We start from the raw sequence: 22,317 nt of genomic DNA, 5'->3' as shown, positions 1-22,317 counted from the left end.
TGGAGGCAGAGCGAGGAGCTTCAGCTGCAGGCACCCTGCATGGCCCCGGTACGGCGCGCACGGGGACACGTGCCAGGAGCTTTGTGATGCTGCTAATGACGGATGCAGCAGCCTCAAAAAACTGTAAGTCAGCCAGATTTTGAGTCTGGCTTCTGGCAGTGCTGAGCCCTGTGCCCTGCAGCCTCGCTGACACTGCTTCACTCCTGGCACCCCGATAGTTAAATAAAGACCCAAGTGAAAATAATGATTACTGCACACATTTATTGCAGGGCGTTTTGAACACGACACAGTTTACAAAAAAAATCCGTACTCGGTGTTCCGAGTGCCTTTGAATAACTCAGTCCCAGATCCTGAGAGCTGAACGCAGCCCACAGGAGGCTGTTTGGTCTCGCGTACATCCGTCTTCCTCCAACGCTCCCAGGAGGAGCTGGCATCTCTGCCAAGAGCTCCCACCCCAGTGCCTTGCACACAGGCTCACCAGGTTGAGATTTGAGGCACTTATTTTCACAGCTAGGTGCAAATCCAGCCACTTTTTTCCAGCCCTCAAAGCTTGAGCCAAGGCCCGTTGTTTGTACGTGCACGCCGACCACCCAGAAATTGCTCGTGGTGTTCTGGCTGCGTCTGGCCACGGGTGCTTGCTCAGCCTTGGTGGGTGCAAGCATCTCTTTGCCTGCAGGCATGCTCAGCGCTGCTGGGGGAATTTCTCTGGCTTTGCTAATGGGATATCACAAACTGCAACTCCGTCAGCTCGGCCGTCCTGCGCCCTGACACAGCTCCACAGGCTCCTTGGGAGGTTCCTCGGTGCTTTAAGACCCTGGGCTCTTCCATCAGGAGAAATCCAGAGCAGATCGTGCTGCCACCAGGGAGGGGAAGCCTTCAGGGCTGGAGGATTCCTGTGAATTTTCACCCTCTTTAGTTCCTCCGGCTGTTTAGGAGTTAAAGGAATAAGTGCCCCTTGCCACGAGCCGTTTCCCAGAATGACCACTTCTGGAAGAAAAGACTTCATGGCACTGCTTGTTCTTTCTTAAAAGTCCATGCCACATCCCTGACACTGCTCTTAAGCTTGAGTTTCCTCATAAAGACACAGCTTGTCCAGCCTGCGATGGAAACGGGAGCACGGCGATCCCGGCCGGGTAATGGTCGGTATGGCAGCTTCTCTTTATCTCGGTGCCAAGCTGCTTTGTCAATTTGACAATGAAGAAACTTTTTCCACATTACTAAATGGGTCTTTCCAATAGCACCTCCAGCGCTGTCTCGGTGCTGTGCTCCGTCAGCATGTCGGGACACAGCCACCTTCCACCCCTGGGGACCCTCCACTGCCAGGCTGTGCAGCTGGGAAGCATTTTTTATCCAAACAGTTACAGGAGAACCCTTGTGGAAATGGCTTTTCTGGAGCAGCTGGCATGCAAAATTGTATCCTGATGTTTTGGGGGCATCTGTGCACCTTTGGTCTGTCTGTGAGTGCCGATGATTTCTTGGTGCAATAATGAGAGTCCACCTCGTGCTCCCAATCTCTCCCTTGGTCCTTGTGTAGGCAAGTGGGCAGCTGAGCCTAGCAATGAAAGAAAAGCATGTGTTCAAATCCACTTCTGGTGCTTTTATTTTTTCTTTTCTTGATAAACAGCTAAAATTGCTCCCAACTCCACAATTTCCATGTTAAAAACTCTACAGCAAAGATTGGTTTCACATCACACGAGTATACTTGGAATCCTTCAGGACAGAAAAAGCCCTTGGGAACACGTTTCTTGGAATAAAATTCTAAATCTGGTCATTAAAAATATCCTAGCATGGTCTATACAAAAGCCAGGCATTTTACAACCAAAACAGAGCATGGAAAATGGGTCAGAGCATTGATACAAGGCCTGGAAAAAAAAAACAGAAGGTGATGTGAAAAGTACAGGGATGGGATGGTGCTTCACGAAGCTTCCCATTGCTCTGGGAGAATTTAGTCAGCAGATGGGACACAAACAGGGCTTTGGGTGGGAGAAAGAGAAGGGGCTCCCTGGCTGTCCTATTTCTGTAACATCAGACACGGTGCCAGGAAATGTAAAAAGCCAGAAACTGGCCCATGACTGCACTGTAAATAAATAAATAAATAAATATAAAAAACATTTTCTAATTAGAATAAAGTCTAACTTAGAAAATAAAATATCAATAAAAAGATGCAATTTGAACAAGTAATTCAACTGGACTTTAACATCAGCCCTCTCTTGTTAGGTTCCCACCACCAAGGCTGAGCAGTCAGGCTCCTTTCACACCGTGCACTGCATTGTGCAGCCCAAAATGCACAGGTCTCAAAAGCCCTCCAAGTAAAATGATGTACGAAGGCAAAAGCAAACACAGTTTTTTAACACAAACCGAGCAGCAAGGGGTTGTACTTGATAAAAGCCACTTACCCGACTGCAATACTGATCTTCTCCCAGAGGCAGGCGATGTTTCGGGCTCTGCAGGTGTCAAACAGCACCTCCTGCCTCCTAAACCAGCGGGGCCAAATCCTGGGTGCTCTGCAGCAGCACCAAGTGCTAGGCAGTCCTGAGAGCCCAGGGGAACCTGGAAGAGCTGCTCCAGGGGTCCCTGGAGCTTGGTCTTCCCCTGCAGGGAAGGGAAACGCTCTCCCAAGCGCTCACACCTTGTGTATCTGAGCTCTGCTGTCTCTTCGTCTGCCTGTGTAACTTGTTGGTGGATGGCAGAGTTTGACTTCCATGTCTGCCCCGAGCAGAACGGCCTGCTCGTCCTCTGCCAGGACACCGGGGCTTGGCTGGGGACGCCGGTGTGTTTAGGAGAAAAATGGAAAGCTCTGGACGAACATTTCTCTTTTTAAATGTTTGCAGAAGATAAATATCCTCCAGCCAAGGGCCTCGTATCTGCACTGCAAAATGGGAGGCAGAAACGTAGGCAGATTTCCAGACAACCGCAAAATCGTACTGCCCAAGTGTGTGTCAGGGGATTCCAGCTGCAATCTACAGAAATGTAGGTATACCCAAATGCTAAAATACACACAGATATCATTGTCGTGTCAGTACAGCAACATGTTTGCACATATTGATGTGGTATTAATAACAAATCCGATAATCTATTCCACTATTTCATGAATAAAATGCCCATTCCTTTACCTGTAGTGCCACTAGTAAAACAGACAATTGATAGATCTTCTGGTCGAGGAGGCTAGGAACATGAGGAAAAAAAAAAAAAAAAATCACATCAATCAAATGCACAAGGGGTAGAAGGTTGTCACTGTATAAACATAAAGATCAAACCAATTATACTTCAGCTCTGCTATAAAATGCTTTCCTTGCCCTTGGCAAGTCTCTTTTATCAGGTGTCTACACTTGACGCAGACCCTATTCCTCCCTGATGATCTGCTCCAGCTTTATTAAGGTTGTGCTTCAGCGTAACAAGGCTTTGATGGAAGGTTTGCATCTCAGAACACGCCCCAACACTTCTTAGTGCAAAAATTCCACCTCCTTAAAAAGCTGAGTTATCTGTATTGTATCTGATAGCAGTGAGAGTATTTGTTAGAAATATGGCCACACAGGAGACAGTAACAAACGGTGTTTGCTATTCCTAGGGTTTTGATATCACCCATAACTGATATTTCAGCATTTTGAAAATGTGCATTTTTTTCCTTCTTTCTTGTTTTTTTTTTCTACTTGTGATTGTGTAGCCACAATCTCCACCCTGCCACCAGCATTTTTAAAGGCACTGTCAGTACCCGTGGGTGTCTGGGAAAATTTAGTTCACTGACTTCCAGATAAATGCTGGAAAAGTGTGGTTAACCACAAGAGGGGACAACTAGCTGAAGCTGCTGGTGGCTCACATTCCCACTAGCATCGTTCTCAGCACCAGGGTGCGTGCCATTTTGGGTCACTAATGATTAAATAAATGGCCTGCAAATTAGAAGCCTCTTCTGAAAGCTTTGTAAGAGTATGAGCACCCTTGGTGAAAATATCAATGCAGTTTTCCAAAAAGAAAGTATTGCCAAGTATTTGAGTGAGACACCCTGCCACACAGCCAGTGCTGCAAACACATCCCACTGGCACCACCGGGGTAAGGCAGCGGAATTAGCGTGGCTTAACACTGGCATTTAATTACTGTCCTGCTAACACGTTCAGCAAGGATGAATTATCTCATTTAAGAGTCCCAGACGGAGCGTATGAAGCAAACACCGCACATCTCCAGTGCGCAGCACTGCCAGCCCCTGAGCTCTCCGGCAGCCTCTGCACAGGGGGGGGTTGTGGCACGCTGCCCTGACCCACACACGCCTGCTTCTGCCCAGAGCAGCTCGTCCCTCGTTAGTGAAACGAGTTTGACACAGCCAGCTGCAATCCTGAGTGGGAAAGCCAGCGTGACAGCACTCACCACAGGCGCATGTCGACTCTCCCGGCCGCAATCCTGAAAGAGATTAAAGTAACACAAATGATTTCCACTACCATTCATGTGGTGTAACCCACTTGTTAATAATCTGCAAACCACTAAGGGAGAGCAGGAGCCAGAGCAGAAATCTTTGCGGCTAGCACTTAGGTCATCCTTTGTGTTCTAAGCTAACTGCAAAGGTATCCCTGGATTCAAGCAGGGCTTGGGCTGGTTGAGCTGGAGCCAGGCTGTTTCATAAGAAGCGTGAGGACATAAGCCTACAAGGAGGAGGACTCTGTCTCAACCAGGCTCAAAGAGCAGCTGATGTCTTATTTGAGCCTGGAAATTTAAAACATTGGCTATCCTGTCAATAAGGGATAATACTACGGGGAACTGCACTGAGCCACGCATCAATATCAACAGCCACGAGCCCCAGAGGCTGAACCTGCCACGCAGTTCACAAGTCCCAGCATTTTTTACTGTCTCTTTGCAGAAAATACAAAGTGTATGGAAAGGAGGGGGAGAGCAGCCTTACCTCCACCTCCTGCATGGTCTGGATGCGGACCCCACAGCGCCTTCCCCTCTCCAACAACTCCTTCTCGAATGGGTCCATCAGAATGATGGAGCTGAGACCCGGCGTTTCTCTCCTCTCCACGTGGTCGAGGAGCGTTCTGGCTTTTTCAGGTTTGTCACAAATGACTGTGGAAATGTCAGCTGGAAGGAAAGCAGCCAAACAAGTTGTTTTCAGTAAATCTTTTTTTAACACAAGACTGTCTGCTCGCTCATAGCTAACATCATGTCAGCGCTGGTACTCACTTTGGGTTCACATCAGAGCTCCTAGAATATAACATATTTCTCTTAGAAAACCACTGCAATTTTAGCTAGCATAAATCAACACTGAAGCTGTAGCTGACACCAAGGAGTAGTCTGGGATTCAGTTAAAAATGCCAAAATTACACACCATGTGGGCTAGGAAATCTAGGAGGCAAAACGTGAGGAAGTGCAGCAGTGGGGAGCCCTGCAGCAATTCCCCCCACAGCTGTGCACAACCAGGCATGGGAAGTATGGAGGGTGGCCCTGACTTGGTGTTGGGGCACAGCGGCCCCCAAAAAACCTCTCCAAGTGACTTTAAGACACTTGGTGAGTGAAACCACCCATCTTTCGGGAAGCATACGACAAACGGACCATTCCAAGCAACAAAGCTGTTTCTGAGAAGATTATGTTAATTTTGTTTTTACCTGTGTTGACGATGTAACGAATGGCTCCGGGACCCAAGGTGTCGTAGAGGGGAACCACCACCATGGAGTAGGTGTAGCAAGCCAGCTCGGAAATGATCCACTGCCAGGGGACATCAAAGCACGGAGGTGAGAAGGGGGAGGTGGGAACAGATTTAACACACTTGAGAGCGAGCTTCAGACATAAAGCAAGCTCACAAGGCAGGAACGTTAATAAGGCAGCATCAAGTTAAAATAAATCTCACCTCTGGGCGGTTTTGAGCAAAGACCCCGATGAACTGCTTGGTGCATGGCTTGCAGCCCTGCTGCAGCAGCCCCGAGCCCAGAGCTTCTGCTCTTTCAGCCACCTGGAAGATGGAGAGAAAAAGGTCCACAAAAAAGCAGAACACAAGCAGCAGCAATTAAAGAGAAGACTTAACTGTGCGGGCAGGCTCTCCCGTTACTGCATCAGCTATCTAAAAACCCAATTTTCCACTTTATTGCTAGCTTAGGATGCCTGTTCACCCATTCCTTTGAAGGAAGGGCGAGAGCACCAGGGGATGGGGCTCCGGCGGGGCTCACTTCCAGCTCACCTCTCTGTATGACAGCCACTGGTACGGCTGCTTGGGCTTCCTGAACCCCAGGCAAGGGCCGTTTTCTGCAAGACACAACCAGAGACAGCGGAGTTAGGGGGCAGAGCTGGGAGCTGGTGCCCGGTGTCGTGGGGCTGCAGCAGAGCCCTGGGAAAACAAAGCTGTCAATACCGGGGTGGGATGAAGCTCACAGTGAGCACCATCAGCCCAAATGCCAGCTCCTGAAGCTTTCCTTGCCTTTTGATATCAACGCTTCAAAGTGAAAACTGCTATTTTTAACACAGCAACTAGGGAGAAGGGCAAGACAGTACACAGCACTATGTGACAGGAGTACTTGAGGAGTTTAGTTCATCTTTCTGACTACTTGCCTGCATAAAACCCACCCCTCCGTGCACCTACTGGGCTCCTGATCTACCTCTGTCTCGTAGGGTGGAATATTTCTGTTCCGCTGAGGCTTTTGGTGGTACCAGAAATAATAACCTGGTAACAACAACCTGTGTGTTCAGCAAGGCGGGACATCATAAGCAGCAGACACGAGTGGTCATGATACAGCAGCGAAGTCCTCCTGGCTTTTTGGAGTGGGAAATGTCATCCCCTCACTGTGTGAGAGCTCTCTGGTGGTACCATCGCTCACGGGGAAGCGTGAGGGACTGACACACCACAGCCAGCTTTTGCAAGACCTTTGGGCACCCCTTGCCCCGCCCCATTGCGGGGTGAGATGTAACCTGGATGGATAATTGGTGAAAGGGCAGCAACAGGCAGAAATAAATGCCAGCTTCTGCTCATTCTTCTCATTTAATATATCCAGAAACATTCTGGAAATGAATAATGTATGGTAAACTTTGCTGACAGGGCAAAACTCAGGGCATTAAGTTGTCTGCCAGTGGCAGCACTAAGACCTCATGGTACCAAGAGCCTGCACAGTGAAATTCAATGACATTAAATGCAAAACAACACACATTGCAAGTAGTAACCCTAATTACAGATCCCTAATGATTACTCAGTTATTCAGTTATCAGTAGAAGAGACTGAAGCTCTTTGGGCACCTAGGGCCAGGTAAGTGTTGCAGCTCTCCTGGCCCAGCTCCCACAGATAAAAGTGCTGCAAAAGGCAGGGGGAAGCGTGGCAGGGAGGAGTGGGGTAGGAGCAAACCTGCACCCAGACTCTGCCCTCTTCTGGCCTCCAACACTCTCCATGGGCCTCCCACAATTTTCTCCCTTCCTGCACTATTTGGGCTTTAAAAACTTTCTTGGCCTCCCACGTTTTGGGCCTCTGAAGTCTTTCAGTGACCAAAACATTGGGGCCTCATACTCATTAGGTCTCTACACTTTTGGGGCCTCCCACATGCTCTGAGCCTCCCCACCACCATGCTTCTCACCGGAGATGCTGAATCCCCTCCTGAAGACCTCGTACATGGTCCTGGCATCGTCGTAGTAGTGCGTCAGCAGCTGCGGGCTGTCCCCAATCACCGAGCGGCGCGCCCCGTCCAGGCCCTGCGTGACAGACGACATGGCACCACGACACAACATGGCACCATGACACGACACCATGACACGACACAGCCCTCAGCACCGCCTGGTGCTGCCTCTACGTCCACTGCTGTGTTCCTGCCCTGGCACCCGAGGGTGCCAGAGGGGTGTGATGTGAACCACAGCACCCATGTAACGTGGGGAGCCGTGTCACAGGGATGAGCGCTTATCCTTGCTTGTCGGCAGAGGACGTGGCCGGTATTCCCCAAAGAGGAGTTCTAAATCTCCAGATAACATGAGGAAAAAAAAATAATAAATAAATAAATAAATAAAATAAAAACAAAACAAAATAAAAATAAATTAAATTAGATTAAAATAAAATAAAATAAAATAAAATAAAATAAAATAAAATAAAATAAAATAAAATAAAATAAAATAAAATAAAATAAAATAAAATAAAATAAAATAAAATAAAATGCTGGGCTCAAATTATGCCGGATGGAGCTGGGACATTCGGGCTGGTGAGGATGATGGAGTGGGGACACCCTGGGGGGAGTGATTGCTCCGGGCTCTGCAGGTCCCCAGAACCACAGGCACCTTGTCAAGGACATCCAGACCAAAAGGAAGGACATAAAGCAAGCTCAGGCCACCAGGAGATAACGGCAGGAAGATAAAAGCAGGGCTGACGCCACAGGCAGCCAGATAAGGAGGGAAAAGACAAGGAGCAGTTCCTGGTGGCTCTCCCAGAGGTGGGGTAGGATGGGCAAACAGATGCCACCATCGCTGTCACACAGCAATTGAACAGGGACAGTGCTGCGAGTCAGAAGGGAGGCTCGGTAAAGCCCCATCCACAAGGGGAAATTTTCTGAGAAAATCTAAATTCCTCCCACCCTTTTAAAAAGTTGTTGGAATTAAAGACAGTGTGGTTTCACAGGGGGCACAGGAGAAGACTTTGAATTCTTGCCTTAGAGTTTCAGACATGAATTTAAGTTGAAACGATTTTCAGAAATATTTCTCCTCCTGAAAACGGAGCAGCTTCATTAAACTTTAAGGCCTCTTAAAAGCCTGAAAATTAATAACTCCTCAGCCTCACCCATGGATCTGGGTATATTTTCTTATCATTGCAGAACTTGCAGCAGCCAGCACCAGGAAGAGGAGCTGACCGAGAGGTCTTACTGCTGTTGCAGGGACAAGGGGCTGTGGATGTGTCCCTGTAAATGTGCTGCTGGAATTTTCAATCATTGGAGGTAAAGCAAAGTTATGATTAAAAAGTTATTGAAAATCTAATAATCTAATTTATTAAATTAAAATCTAACAAATTAATGGGCTGGATTCTAGTTTTTCACTTTACAGAAGAAGGTGAATTAAGAAGTGAAACAATCCTTAGCCCAGTGCACCATGCGGCTGATTACAAGGTGAGGCTGGAGAGCTAAAAATGAATAAAAGCACCTCCCAGCACCCGCTGTGGTCCCTGGTGGAGGCTGGAGGCACCTCTGGGTGCCTCTGGCCCAGCCCCACTGCCCCAGCACATGTCCAGGCGGCTGCTGGAGACCCCAAGGAGGAGACCCCGGCTGCCTGGACGTCCCCCCCTTGCAAACCCCGGGTGAAATCCAGCCTCCCCCGTGCCACCCCAGCCTCACCTCGACCTCCTCCGACTGCATCCGCAGGTCGCAGGGCGGCTTCACGGCCTTGGGCCGGCTGGCGAACCAGTAGGCCACGACGGCCGCGAAGGCACCGATGCCCACCAGCGCCGTGGTGGGCAGGTTGCGGAAAAACTGGCTGAGGTCATCGAATTCGGGGAGCCGCAGGCTCCGCAGGATTTCCTGAGCTTGCATCTTCTCCACGAGCGACACGGCAAACTCTGCAAGAGCCAAGAGGGGAGCCTCTTCAGCCGCTGCCAACGCACTGCTCTGCCACCTTGCGGGGCTGCCCGCCGGAAAATAATTAATGTGAGGAGAACAGTGTCCATGGAAGAGGTGCGAGAGGAGAGGGAACATCCCTAAAGGACACCCGAGCACCGGCAGTGCAGCCATGCTGAGCCCTGGGACCCGGCTAGGAGCACAGCGGGGAGGCCGAGCACTCCTGCTCAGGACATTGGGGTCGGGCCATGCGGTGCCATCTCCAGCCCACGGCACACATGGAGCAGGGCACAGCCAGCACAGCTCGGAGCACAAAACACTGTGCCGACATGCTCCCAAGCACCGCTTTTTCTTTGTTTATGCCAGCTTCGCGTTCTCAGCTTCGAGCTCCTTATGGTTTATGTCAGGCTAAATTATAGGTGATTCGAGCCAAAGAGAGTTTCACAGCGTCGCTTCAAAGTTTCTTGGAAAAAAAAACCCACCCGGGAGTGCCGGCTGGGGATAAGGGAGCACCGGGTATCAGGCTGGGTGCAGGCACCGCCGGGTCCCACCCTGCACCACCCTGGCTGCTCCGGGGGGCCCATGCCAGAGCCCCCCTTGGGCACAGCCCTGGCACGGAGAGGATCACACCTCAGCTGGTGGCAGGCAGGCGAGGGGACAAGTTTTGGGGCACAGGACAGCAGCACTTGATCCCCATCTCTCTCCCTTTGTACCTGCCCGCATGGCTTTGCTGCGGGTACGAGGAGGGCGGCTCGGCCAGGCGAGGCCATGCTCCAGGGACTGGTGGTGGGGTGCTGGGTGAACACGAGGCATTTTAAAGAACTTGTATGTGCAGTAACAGCCCTGTATCAGCTCCCTGCCAGGGAGCCTGTCGCAACTGCCAGCCCTGTGAGAGACAAGCCAAGCAGATGCCGCAAGGGGAGGGGGAGATCCAAACAGTTAAGGTTTCCTGTTAAGCCCCACAGCGCTATTTATGACTCCACCAGCAGTCAAGATCTTAAAGAAAAAGCTTTTCTGCCACAGGAGCCCGGGCAGCCCCTTCCCCTCGCCCTCTGGTCTCGCTCCAGCTCGCAGAGGCACCGAGTGATGAATGGAGGGGCTTCGCCCCCACGGGGCCCGGGGCCCCCCGCACAAAAGCACCACTGACGTTAACACAAACCAGCTTTTTTCCTCCTGGGAACAGTGTCTGGGACATGCTGAAGGTCAGGACTACCCGCTCGCAGCCCTTCCCCGTATTCATGCAGAGCGAGCTCCGGAGGCTGCCTTGTGCCAGCTCACAAATAGGCCCCCCCTGCACCGGGCTGTGGGGGAAGTTTTCAATTTTGCAGAGCACAAAGACACAGAGAACAGCTCACCTCGCCAACTGGGCTAAAGGTGGGAGCAGCACCTCTCCCTTCTGGGGGCTCTGGCCCTGGCCTCCCCATGGGCCAGATCCTGCAGCTGCCCAGCTCCCCCCCAGCCCCTCCAGGACCAGTTGCGATGATCACAGAAAATAAAGCAGCATCTCGGTGATGTTTCTGGGCAGTGCCCACCCAGGGTGTAATTTTCTCCTGGGTTTTGAGCATCTCTCCAGAAATCTGCTCATCTGGTACAACCTGGCTGCAACGACGGCAGGATGAACGGAGCTGGAGCACTGGTCTCTCCCCTCACGGTACTTCTCTGCACCAGGTGATGAAAAGCAGCTTGCAAAACACATCAGTACAAGCAGGCTACAAAAAATGAGGGAGCTCTTCATTTACAAATGAATTAGCTATTTGTGCAAAAGGATTTGGGTTAGTCGCACTTAGAACTGCCTGCTCCCAGAAACACAATCAGTCCCACCAAAACTTGCCGCGGTTACTGGTTACACTCAAAACTTGAGAAGACTCCATCCGCATCAGCCTGGGAGCAGTGATTTGCAGCCACCTGTGCAGCCAAGCTGAAAGCAGAAGTCTCTGGGAAATGGGAAAGCAGTGGCAGTGCTGGCACAGGGGCAACTGGGTGCACCAGTGCCGGGCCCTCCTGCACATCCATCCCAGTACAGGGCACTAATGGGCACTGGGAGCTCACAGCACCGGCAAGAGCATCGCAAGAGCCAGAGTTGTAGTAAAAAGAACAAGTGTTGGCAGCCAGACCCGGCAGCACACCAGAACACAAGTATTGCTGTTATAATACGGGTAATGGGGGACGTGTGATCACACCTTCCCTCACTGACTTCGCATCCCTCTGACATATGTTAGGGTGAGATTTACATCAGTACCTGGATTTGGGGAAAAAAAGTCATCTAAAGACATCAAAAAATGTGCTTTTGAACTCTGTAACACAGAAATAAGGATCGCTTGTGATTACCAGGAGGTATTCGGCTTGAGCAAAGAGAGGGGCACAGCACAGTCTGGGTTTGCACAGACCGTTTTTTTCTTCCTACTGCAGCAGCAAGAGTGCTAGGATCCCTGGGAGAGCTAAATACAGCTGCTAGCATGGCAAGTAGCACCACGCAGTCATCTACTTGTATTCTCCTCTTTTCATTTAATAATCCAAGTTCAATGAGGACTCAGTACAGAAACTGAAGGCAGGACCCTGCTCCCAGGAGAAAGCTTACCCCGTGCAGGGGACAGCCCAGCACCTCTGGTTCCTCCCATCCACCCAAGACCTGTAGCTTCACCCACTGACCCCGGTTTCCAAACACAGTTGATTTTGGCACTACAAAGCTCACCCAGCTTGGCTTTTGCAACAGTTAATCTTGATTTTCCATCCCCAGGTGCCTCACGATGAGCCCGTACTTGATGGGCTCGGGGCAGCAAACCTGCCTCGGGATGGGGGCCAGGAGAGGGGCCCAGGCGTGTCTGAGAGGAGCCGCGCTGCCGGGCACCCTGCTGCCAGGACAGGTTGTGCCTGCCTCGCTTGTATTCCTCCTATAAATCGCATAATTAAAAATAGTAGTAATAGTAATATTAATGAAAAAAAATCAGCACATTCCCTGGGTCTGGTTTCCTACTAGCACCACAGCATCACACACGGGAGCGCACCGTGAGCAGCTGCTGCCGTCACCCTGGTCTCCGCAGCAGGATGCTCTCCGCACCCCTTCTCTGGCAGTTCAGCCCCATTTCTGTCACCTGCGGTGAATCCCCGGCCCTGCAATGAGCCCTGGATGCTCGGGCTGTGAAGTGGCACCTCTCACCCACAGGGGAGCTACGGAAAACAGCCCTGAGAGCTTCACATGGAAGCACCAACACGGGCATTTGCTCCACACCGCATCGCCACTTGTGGAGTAACCCCATGGCAGAGAAAAGAGACACAAACACGAAAAACAAACAACCAAAAAAGCTTTTGAAAAAGGACAAACTCGGGTTATTTGCTAGGAGTTAAGAGCTGTGTGTGAGAGGTCTGGGGCTGGCCACAGCATGCCTGACACCTCCAGAGCAGCGCGTGGATGGGGGTGAAAAGGGCTCTGGCCAGCTAGAAGAGGCGCTGCGCTCTGCGCTGCCAGCCAGCTTTGTGAGCAGCAGGCACCACGGCGGCGGTTCCGAAATATTTTTCTGGCACGCAGGATACAAACGGCACTATTGTGCGAGTCGGTTTTGATCTGATCCTGCTGGAAGTGATGCTGTAACTGGAGATTTGGCGGCACGAACCCGCGTGGGAACAGGCTCAGCCTGCTGCTGTGTGCACGATGTGTGCACAGGGAAGCTTTGCTCACCCCACGCAGGCTGTGCCATCATCCTGCTGCCTACTTAGGAAGGAGAACACCTCATGAGATGGCCTCACCAGCCCACCACACATCCCCAGCAGGTGGGAATGGGGCGGGATGACCTGTTTTGTGCTGGAAACACGCAAAGTTTCTATGGCTCTCCCTCTATCCGAGCAAAAATAAAAGGCCATTTGCCCGTGGGTGCACAGGATCAAGCAGGGCTGGCTGCGGCTCAGCTGCTCCCTCCCTGGGGCTGTGGCACCAGCAGCTGCCCTCTTTCTCCAAGGACACGGAGTCTCCAGGATCTCAGCTGTCCCAGTCCCAGGAGGCAGACGTAGAGGAACCTCCCTCCGGTGGAGCAGCACAAGATTTCCATGTTCTGAAAGCTGCCTTGTCCCTCGTTCCGGCTCCAGGGGCCCCAGACTGAGATTGCTGATCCCAAAACAGGGTCAGTGGCAAAAGCTCTGCTCAAGGAGGCACAGCAGAAGCTGAGTGGGATTATCAGCCGGTGCAAGGTTAATACTGCCTAAAACTTCCTTAGACATTACCTGCTTCTGCTCCTGTGCAGTGGCATGGTCCACTACAAGGCTTCTCCCTCGCCTTCAGACAGCTCACACTGAAGCCAGCTCCTCGTGGCTTCCTCATGACGTATCATTGCTTTGATCTTTGGGACACTATATTAACATCAAAACTGTGTTTTCTGTTAAAAAAAATAAATGCCCCCAACCCACCAAAACCAGATCAAAACAAGCTCTTGCATGTGCTTGATTTTACCAACTGTGAGCAAAAGTGGTGATTTCCAAGTACATAAAACACAATTACCATTCTTACACTATACCTAATTCTTTGCAGGGTCAAATCACAAAGATATATTTCGTTCAAGAACCAACGCAAAAGTACCAGCCCTCATGGTTGCATTACAGCTCAGTGAGTCAAGATTCAAAAAGGGAATCAAAAATCAATTTGGGGGGGATTATTACACTGGGACTCAGCATAAGGAGCAATAGGCAACTGATGCAGGGCACGGATTTGCTCTTGGACAACTATTTCCATTGCTAGTGAACAAGGGAGGAGAGGGACGCAGCGCTGGTGAGGTGCAGCATCTCTCCAGGGACACCAGAGCAGCACCCAGCGAGCAAGAAATGAAAGAGAAGCACGATGCAAGTCTTATTTTTACTAAATGAAAAACGTCCTTCTCCCCTCCCTTTGGGAATCAGACACGTCCAATCTGCTCGGCTGGCCTCCTGCCAGCGGGACTATTAAAGGCTGACGTTTCGATGGTACGCAAGCCTCTTCAGCCCCAATTGCTTTTGTGCCGCAGAGCCGGGGGCTCAGATGGATGGAGCGGGGCTGGGGGAGCCACGAGGCCGCCTCCTGCCACCCCCCCCAGCCAGCACAGTGGTTATCTGCCTCGGAAAGGGGGCGTCACATCCAGGCCAAGCCTCTTTGATCTGCTGAGAGGAATCAGGCAAATAAAGTTCACGGCGAGGGAGCTGGTGATGCTTTGTGTGATCTTTGGTTACTGCGGGGAGAGGACGCAGAGGGACGAAGGGGAGCGGGGCAGCACGGGGCCAGGCATCAGTCTGGGCTGGTGGTGTAAGGACTGGATCCTAGGGGAGGTGGGCAGGTTCATGCCAGGGGCAGAAAGCCTGCTTCCAACACAGGGCTTCCGAAGGACTTTCTAAGGCACTTACATGTGTGTGTGTATGTCTGTGTACGTGTATATATGCACATACACACGTGTATCACTTCGGGGGAGTGACACTTCACACTAGTGCTCCTGCAGAGATGTGTCACACTCCTGCACCGTGTTCCTGAGCAAACTCCTCCTCACCAAGGGTCTGGTGCACCCGCAGCACGGCTCCTCCGCAGCACCCCACACAGCACCGCGCCGCTGGGGACATCGCCCAACCCCGCCGTGCCACCACCATCCTCGAACCAGCGCCGAAGGACAGGAGCAGACAAAGGACACAAATCTCCAGGCAACCCACAGGAGCGGCACTGGCCTCCTGCTCCTGGCCCTGCTGAGAAATGCATTTGCAAGGAAACGCATTTGCAAGACACAAGGGCCTTGCAGCCATCCGCTAAAAAGGGAAAAATGCTAACAAGGGGCTCCATGTCCTGACAGGCCAATTTTACAGAAGGAGCACAATGATCGCAGCATAAACAGAAGTATTTAAAGTATCTGAAATATCTACAGCATACCAGCCACTTGCCAAGAGAAATTACTCGATGAATAATTCAGAGGCTGTGTGGGGATCTTACTTTACGTGCCCGTAACGCTGCAGAGAGCAAAGCCCACCGCCGGCCAGCAGCACCCCACGGCCTCGTCCCTCTGTGTCCGTGCCACCTATTTGCCAACAACACCAAACCCTCCCCGGAAAGCTTCATCCTCCACTGCTCGCCTCCCCGCCGTGCTCAGGAACAGCTCACAGATGGGAACCAGCCTAAAAATACGTCTGGCACCACGAGCGGCTCGGCACAGCGGTGCTCCGGAGCCACCGTGGCTGAGGCGTGCAGGAAGGGTGAGGCTGTGGGGCTGGTCCCAATCTGATGGGGAAGGGCAAGGAAGCCCTGCAAATATTTCAAGATGCCCACCAGAAGAGGAAAGTTCATGGGCTCAGAGCTCTGGTTTCTGAAGCCTACCAGACCCGAAGGCACGGCGAGGAAGTGGCTCACCTCCATGCTGAAGTGCCCTCCGCCTCATCGCGAGGTGATGTGCTGCAGCCACAGGGCTCTGGGCTTTCAGGGGACAAAGCTCAGTGGTGCCTGGCCTATTTCTGTCCCCATCACAATGCTGCAACCCTCTTGTGCCAGCGCGACGTCTGCGTGCTCAGCCCACGCGGGCTCAGGCGGCTCCTCCAACCCAGCCAGACCAAACACAAACCCCAAAGCCGGGGGTGCTTCTGGCTCTTTGTTCTCTTGCCTGTGCTCGGCGCAAACCCCAGAAATCCTCATCCATAATTTCACCCTGGGAAACCGCAGCCCGCAGGCTGTCTGCACCCTCTCAGCACCACGGAGGTGCCAGGAGCACCTGGAAGAGCTGAGCTGGAGGTGCCAACCTGGGGGTTTGTTGGGGCTTGCCCTGCCTGCAGCCCCTGTTTGGTGCGGGGCTGTCTCCTGTCCCGGCACTGCACCGCGTGCTGCTCCTGCCAGGGCTGGGCTTCAGTCCTGGAAGCCGCCTCCAGAGAGTCTGCAAACCCTCCCTGAGCACCCCGGTTGTTTGCAAATCCTATTTCTTGTGAAGGAGACTTGTTTTGCTTTTTATTTTTGAGTGGCATTGACGCTCGATTGTCCTGTATACTATATGGTGCTCGGATGCCGCGTGGCAGGCAGAGAACAAACAGCTTAAATAACTGCATAAAAATAGTTATCTGGGGCACAGCACAAAGAGAAGCCCTGAATAGGGAGGGAAAAGCCTTCTGCACCCGCGGCAGCCAGCTCTGCAGAGCAGGGAAGACGGAGGTGGCTTTCTGCACACAGCCCGGTGGCTCGCTGCCAGGCGAAGTTTTGCTCTTCGCCTGCAAACATCGGCTGGATTTAAGCAAACCCTAGCGCTGCCTTTAGAGGCCAAGTTCCAGCTCAGGACCTCAGAAACCCAACTTGTTTCCCAGCACGGCGCAGGGCATTGCACAGGCTCCAACTGCAGCACCCAGCATGCGTCTGCCCTGGGGACGTTCGGCTCCAGACCTTGCTAATTCCCACCTCAGTGCTCTGGTTTCTGTGCCTTTAATGAAGAGCACACCTTTAATTGCTCAGTGGAGGCTGTAATTTGCAGCAGTGCTGTTTACCTCACCCTCAGCTGCACCCGCACTTCCAACCCTAACCCAGGGGCATCCCTTCTGTGCTCCTGCAGACCCCGCTCCCTGTGGATGGATCCACACAGTCAGCGTGTGCGAGGCTGGCAGAAGGGACCAGGGGGGTGAAGGGAGGCCAGGAGGCAGGAGCTGGCTCTGGCTGCTCTCCTGCTGTGTGCACTGCTTGCACAGGGGCCGGGGGACCCAAACCTGCTGGATGTGCCACGGGGCTCCCCCCCACAGGTGGGTGCTCTCCTCCGCCTTACGGAGACCTCCTGCCCCCCAGGCAGCAGCTGACAGCATTTTCTGAATCCCAAAATAAATGCCCTGCATGGCCACCACGCTATATTTGGGCAAGCGTGGCAGCCCTGGCAGCACAGCATCCGAAGTGACGCAGAAACCTAAACAAGCTGCTAACAAAAAACCTTCCATGAGGCTGAAGAGAGCGCAATGGCACGCTCGGAGTTAGTCCTGCAGGGGATGGAGACGGACAGAAGCGTTTTGTACAGCACTTCTCAGCGAGGTGTGTGCCTCACCAACAGCTCAGTCTGTACCGAAACTGACTTGGTCGAATCCTAATTTTGTGTCTCATTCTGTAATACTGAAAGTTCTGTAGGAAGCGGGTGCAGAAGGGCTCAGCCAAGCTGTAGCCATGAAGTGTGGTCACCTGCGCGCGGTGCGCTCCTGGAGCTGGGTTCAGGGCTGCCCGCAGGATGCTGCCCACAGGATGCTGCCATGCCACGGAGCTGCACCCGCTGCTGCAGGACACCTGCCACATAACAGCTCAGCACAGCGCTTATTATTATCAGGAGCAATGCTCTTTAAGCCAATATTACAGCTCCAAGAGCTCCCAAACTGACCGACCTGCCAGCGCAGTAAGGACAGACACACAGACACCCGGACAGACAAAAATCTTCCATGCGTTGTGCCAAGCGTGCGCCCACGAAGGCAGTGCCGTGGCTGTCACTGGAACCCGAAGCTGGAAAACTACACTGAAAATGGCAGCTTAAAAAAGTAACAGTCGTGTCATGATCCAACTATAATAAATACAGTTGTATCCCTCCCAGTAAGCCGTCTATAATTAGATCAGGTTAATTACCAACCAAGTGCCCTGCAAATTGCAGAGCTTTCTGAAGGACCCTGTGTGCACAGAAGGGAAGGAGCAAAGACCTCGAGGTGCACCCAAAACGAGCAGGGCTGCATCCTGCCTCTGTGCTTGTGCAACACCAGAACCATGCCAGCTTTACCCCAAACCAACCAGCAGCTGGAGGTGGCTTCGAAAATAACTCGGAGCTCCTCTGGCAACTCGGCAGTGGAGGAAGGGGCAAGAAAACAAGGCTTAAGGGAGTCACTTGCCAAAAGACCCGAAGGCAAGCAACTGGCAGACGGGGAGGCTCTGCACCACCACGGCTGGGGCGGGCAGGAGGAGCAGACACGGCACAGCACAGCCTCCGCACGGAGCTGCCGCATCCTGCCCGCCTGCCTGGGCCCCTCGCCAGCCCCCGTGGGCATCGCCACCACACCGTGCCTGCAACCAGCCCCAGCTTCTCAAAATAATCTCTGCATGGTTTCTGCACACGAGGATATCACGGTGCCATTAAAGGAACACTGCATTGCTTCCCCTCTTGTGTGTGAGGTCAGTGAAAGCTGGCCCTTCTCTGTAGGCATTGCTTTAGGGACTGCTCTCACTGCACCATAAAACCACAAATAACCGGGTCTGGCAAATAACTGGGCAGGTTTTGAGGATGCCCTGCAGCTCTGCACAGGCACGGCAGCAGTACCGACCTGCCACGCTGTAATCCTGCAGGAGCAAAGCCCTCTGCCCTCCAGGAACATCCCCAAGCCCCTGACAGCACCCTCCTCACATCCCCGACCCGTCCCCAATGGCAGGCACACATCAAAGCAATGCAGCAAGGGGTATTTCACGGCCACAGGTAAGTTTTTCATTCTGTGCTTAACCTACAGGGAGCACCCCAATGCGTGTCTGCACCCCACACCCTGGCAGGCTTCTCAGATGGGGCACCCGCACGGTTGTGTGCTGGAAGGCAGTGTGAAACCTCAGCGTTTCGAAATGGATCATGCATAAATTTAACGCTTGCAACCCACGGTTCCTGCAAAGCTTTGGCAAAGACACGTCACCGCCTGTACCAGGAGATCCCGGCCAGCTTCCCCGCGGCCAGGCCAGCACGGACAGACCCACAGATGGCTACAGCCATCACAGAGAGCCTGCCTTGAACTCAGGGCGCTAAAAACTCAATACACACACAGCCTAGAAACCCACAGGGTGTCAGACACAATGAAACGAGCTTGCCGGTCTCCTGCTATTCAAAGCAAGCCGTGATACCCGCACCGGGGCCAGGAGTTTTGGGGAATAAAGCCCAAACCGATGGCTCCAGCTGAGCCCTCCCAGGCAGCCCCAGGAAGCAGCACCCCTGTGTTAAGTGACCTTGTCCCCAGCACGTGGCTGGGGCAGCGCTGCACCCACGAGGTGCTCCAAGGCACAGGGCTGGAGCCCCGGGCTGCATGGAGAAGCCACCGCCGCTCCTGTGGCTGCAGCTCCCAGCCCGCACGGGGCTGTGAAATTCAGCCAGAGCTGTGGCTGCAGCATTCCCCCCTTTAAGGCTCTTAGGAACATCTGAAAAAACAGGAAACGGCAAAAGCCACAAACCCTTTTGGCCACTTGCGCTTCATCCCCATCCTGCCGGCAGCACCACCGGGCTCTCCCCTGGAGCAGCCCCGAGCAGCGCAGCCCAAACCACCGCTTCCAGCAGCAGCAGCAGCAGCGCCTGCTCCCTCTCTGCAGCCCAGCCTTGTTTTGCTCAGCCCCATTTTGGCAGTTTTGTTTTGCTCAGCACCCAGAGCTCCGCACACCCCAGATGGAGCAGGGGCCGCGGGGGCTTCCCCCACGCTGCTTGCAGCCCCCTGGGGTGCTCGCAGGGCCAGAGCCAGTTGCATATAGAGCCAACACATCGCAACCAAGCAGCAGCAGCAGCAGCAGCAGCAGCAGACTCACCAGCGGCTGCAGGCCGGCCGTCCTTCGCTCCCTTCCCAGGCAGTCAGCTCATGGTTGGGGCTGCCGCCGCCAGCGCGCCCGTCCACGTACTTGTTGAAGAACTGCTGACTCCAGGACGTCCCACCCCCTTCCCATCTGCAAACTGCCGAAAGAAGTTAAGCTTGGCTAATATCAGCTTAGTCCGTATTAGCGCAGCGGCAGCGCCCGCCTGTAACCCTTGAGGCACTGGAGATCCGCAGCTGGGATCCTCAGCCCGGCTGCGGGAGGGTGCGCGGAGCTCGCTCGCTGCAAGGCTCCCCCCCGGTGCTGGGGGCTGTGGGGTTTGGACACGTCCATTTATCAAACCTCCTGAAAGCTCTACAGCTCCTAGGGAAATTCAGGTGAGGTTTTTGGGTGTAAAACTACAAAGCCTTGTGCAAGTGCTTGGTTTAAAATGAAAGGCAGCATCCTTTTTTATTTTCTTTTTTTCTTTTTTTTTTTTTTTTTCTCTCTGAGAAATCCCATCACGAAATGAAGTTTTACAGAGCCTGACAATGATAAAGCGTGTGCTGCCAGTCCTGGTCCACTAAATTAAAAACTTCAGAGCCATAGTGGAATAAATGTGAGCCACATGAATCAATAACACAGTAAGGGGATATAACCATGGCCAACATATTAAAAGCAAAGCAAAAAACAGCATCTGAGCCCCAAATAGGTTCTGTTATGTTACACTGATAACAAAACAAAAGCTTCACAATTCACTAATGCTGCCTCTCTGCAGAGTCCTCAAAGAACTCTGAGCATTCATGAATGAAAGGGTGCAGATATTTAATGAGATTTTGGGCAAGTCAAACATGATGTATTTGGTTCAGCTGTGGCTATTCTGCAATTAGGCTTAATTTATCAAATTGCCAGAGCAAGGCTGGGAGCACCAGCCTAAATGGCCTGCTGGTGTAAATCAGCATCACATCACTGCCTTTGTGGGAGCTCAGCAATTTTCACCAGCTCTGGTCCTTGCCCCATCGTTCCTTATGAGCTACAGCCGGGGCAGGAGCTTGGTAATCAGCAAATAGCTCTGGTTGGGAGCAGCCCCATCATTTTCCACCAAGAGGTTTATGGAGCAGAGCAATCAGGAGAGTGTTTTAGGGGAATACAGTTGTCTTCCCTTTTTCAGGTTGGCCACTGAGGAAAGCTGCAGATCCAGGCAGCTTCTGCTCCTGGAGAAGCTGCCAAAAGCTGGCCATCACCTTAGCAAGTTAAGTAGCAGGGGTGTCCGTACTCTGCAGGTACAAAGGAAATAAGACTTCACCTCTTGTGCTGATTACTGCTCAGGGCAAACCCAGGGAGATCCAACTACCGGTAAAATCAATGGGAAGGCTTCAAAGGACTGTTATGTGCTTTGGCTGACACCCCACCTGTTCAGTAAAAAAATAATTAAAAAAAAGTGATATCATAAAGTCACGGTGCTTTTAGTGCTCGTGACCAAACACAACATGAAAGAAAAATATTGTCAGAGAGAGAAACCTGTTGAATTTCCCTGTGCTTTTACATTTTATCAAAGTTAATGAGAAACACAGATTAAGGCTGAGTTTTGAACTGAGCGATGCTTTTGGCCAGGAGGATGCAGCGCCGACCGAGCAGCTAACCGAGGCTGCACACCAGGAAACCACAGCCAGAGGTGCAGCCGCTGCTCCTTTCATCCCACGCAGCACTTTGAGACCATGTGGATAACACCCCAAAAAACAGTACCTGGTCTTTCAGGACATATTGTAGCACAGGGCAATAGCTTCCTTAAGGGCCATCTATGGAAAACGCTGCCCTGGCCATGATTAAGTGCAGAAAACAGCAGCCGATGAAAATAATGAGTCACATCAAACCGAGAGACTGCACCTTTATGTTTCACTATTTAGCAGGCTCTTTTTCCTTCCCATGACTTTTGGTCAGACGTTATGCTTGTATTGATTATGCAGTGTGTATTTCTGACCACTTGCAAAAAGCATCAGGAAGGAAAAATGCTGTATGAACAGAGAATCGATTCAACAATTAGGTGTGCTAATATGAGCCTACCAGACCAGTGTTTGTGACCCTCCTCCTACCAGCCCTCAGTTTCCACACACTGCAAGGATGCTGATGAGTGACAAGGGAAAAAAATAAACCCACAATGATGATTTGGTTGCTGATGCATCTCTTCCCGGCTGCCACCCGAAAAACACCTTCCAGGTGCCGAGAAGTGGAGCATCCATTTTGTGGCTGAGCACAGTGGGCAGGGTCCTGCACAGCTCCTGCCCTGCTGTGTGGTGCTGCTGCCCAGCACTGCACCAGAAAGTGAGGGAAAAGGGTGTGTGGGCATCACCACGAGGGAGGTTTTTGAGA

At 52.2% G+C, this 22,317-nt stretch overlaps 1 protein-coding gene across 3 annotated transcripts in view; it reads right to left on the bottom strand.

Moving 5' to 3' along the window:
* ACSL6 (acyl-CoA synthetase long chain family member 6) overlaps nt 1-22,317 on the bottom strand; it is a 57,212-nt gene that overhangs the window by 18,521 nt on the left and 16,374 nt on the right. For 2 of the 3 annotated variants that reach the window (XM_068697927.1, XM_068697929.1), the window contains 8 exons: nt 9,270-9,490; nt 7,539-7,653; nt 6,161-6,225; nt 5,834-5,935; nt 5,592-5,691; nt 4,889-5,067; nt 4,360-4,392; nt 3,114-3,165 (listed from right to left, as the gene is read on the bottom strand). In XM_068697927.1, coding sequence (XP_068554028.1) covers nt 3,114-3,165; nt 4,360-4,392; nt 4,889-5,067; nt 5,592-5,691; nt 5,834-5,935; nt 6,161-6,225; nt 7,539-7,653; nt 9,270-9,490 — 867 coding nt within the window. Of the gene's footprint in view, nt 1-3,113; nt 3,166-4,359; nt 4,393-4,888; nt 5,068-5,591; nt 5,692-5,833; nt 5,936-6,160; nt 6,226-7,538; nt 7,654-9,269; nt 9,491-19,965; nt 20,220-22,317 lie in introns of those variants that run through there. The other variant, XM_068697928.1, reaches the window with a different exon arrangement.

The sequence above is a fragment of the Anas acuta genome, chromosome 14 (assembly GCF_963932015.1).
Source record: "Anas acuta chromosome 14, bAnaAcu1.1, whole genome shotgun sequence".
NCBI lineage: Eukaryota > Metazoa > Chordata > Aves > Anseriformes > Anatidae > Anas > Anas acuta.
Note: the sequence above shows the minus strand (reverse complement) of the source record. Positions and strands in the feature narration are given on the sequence as shown.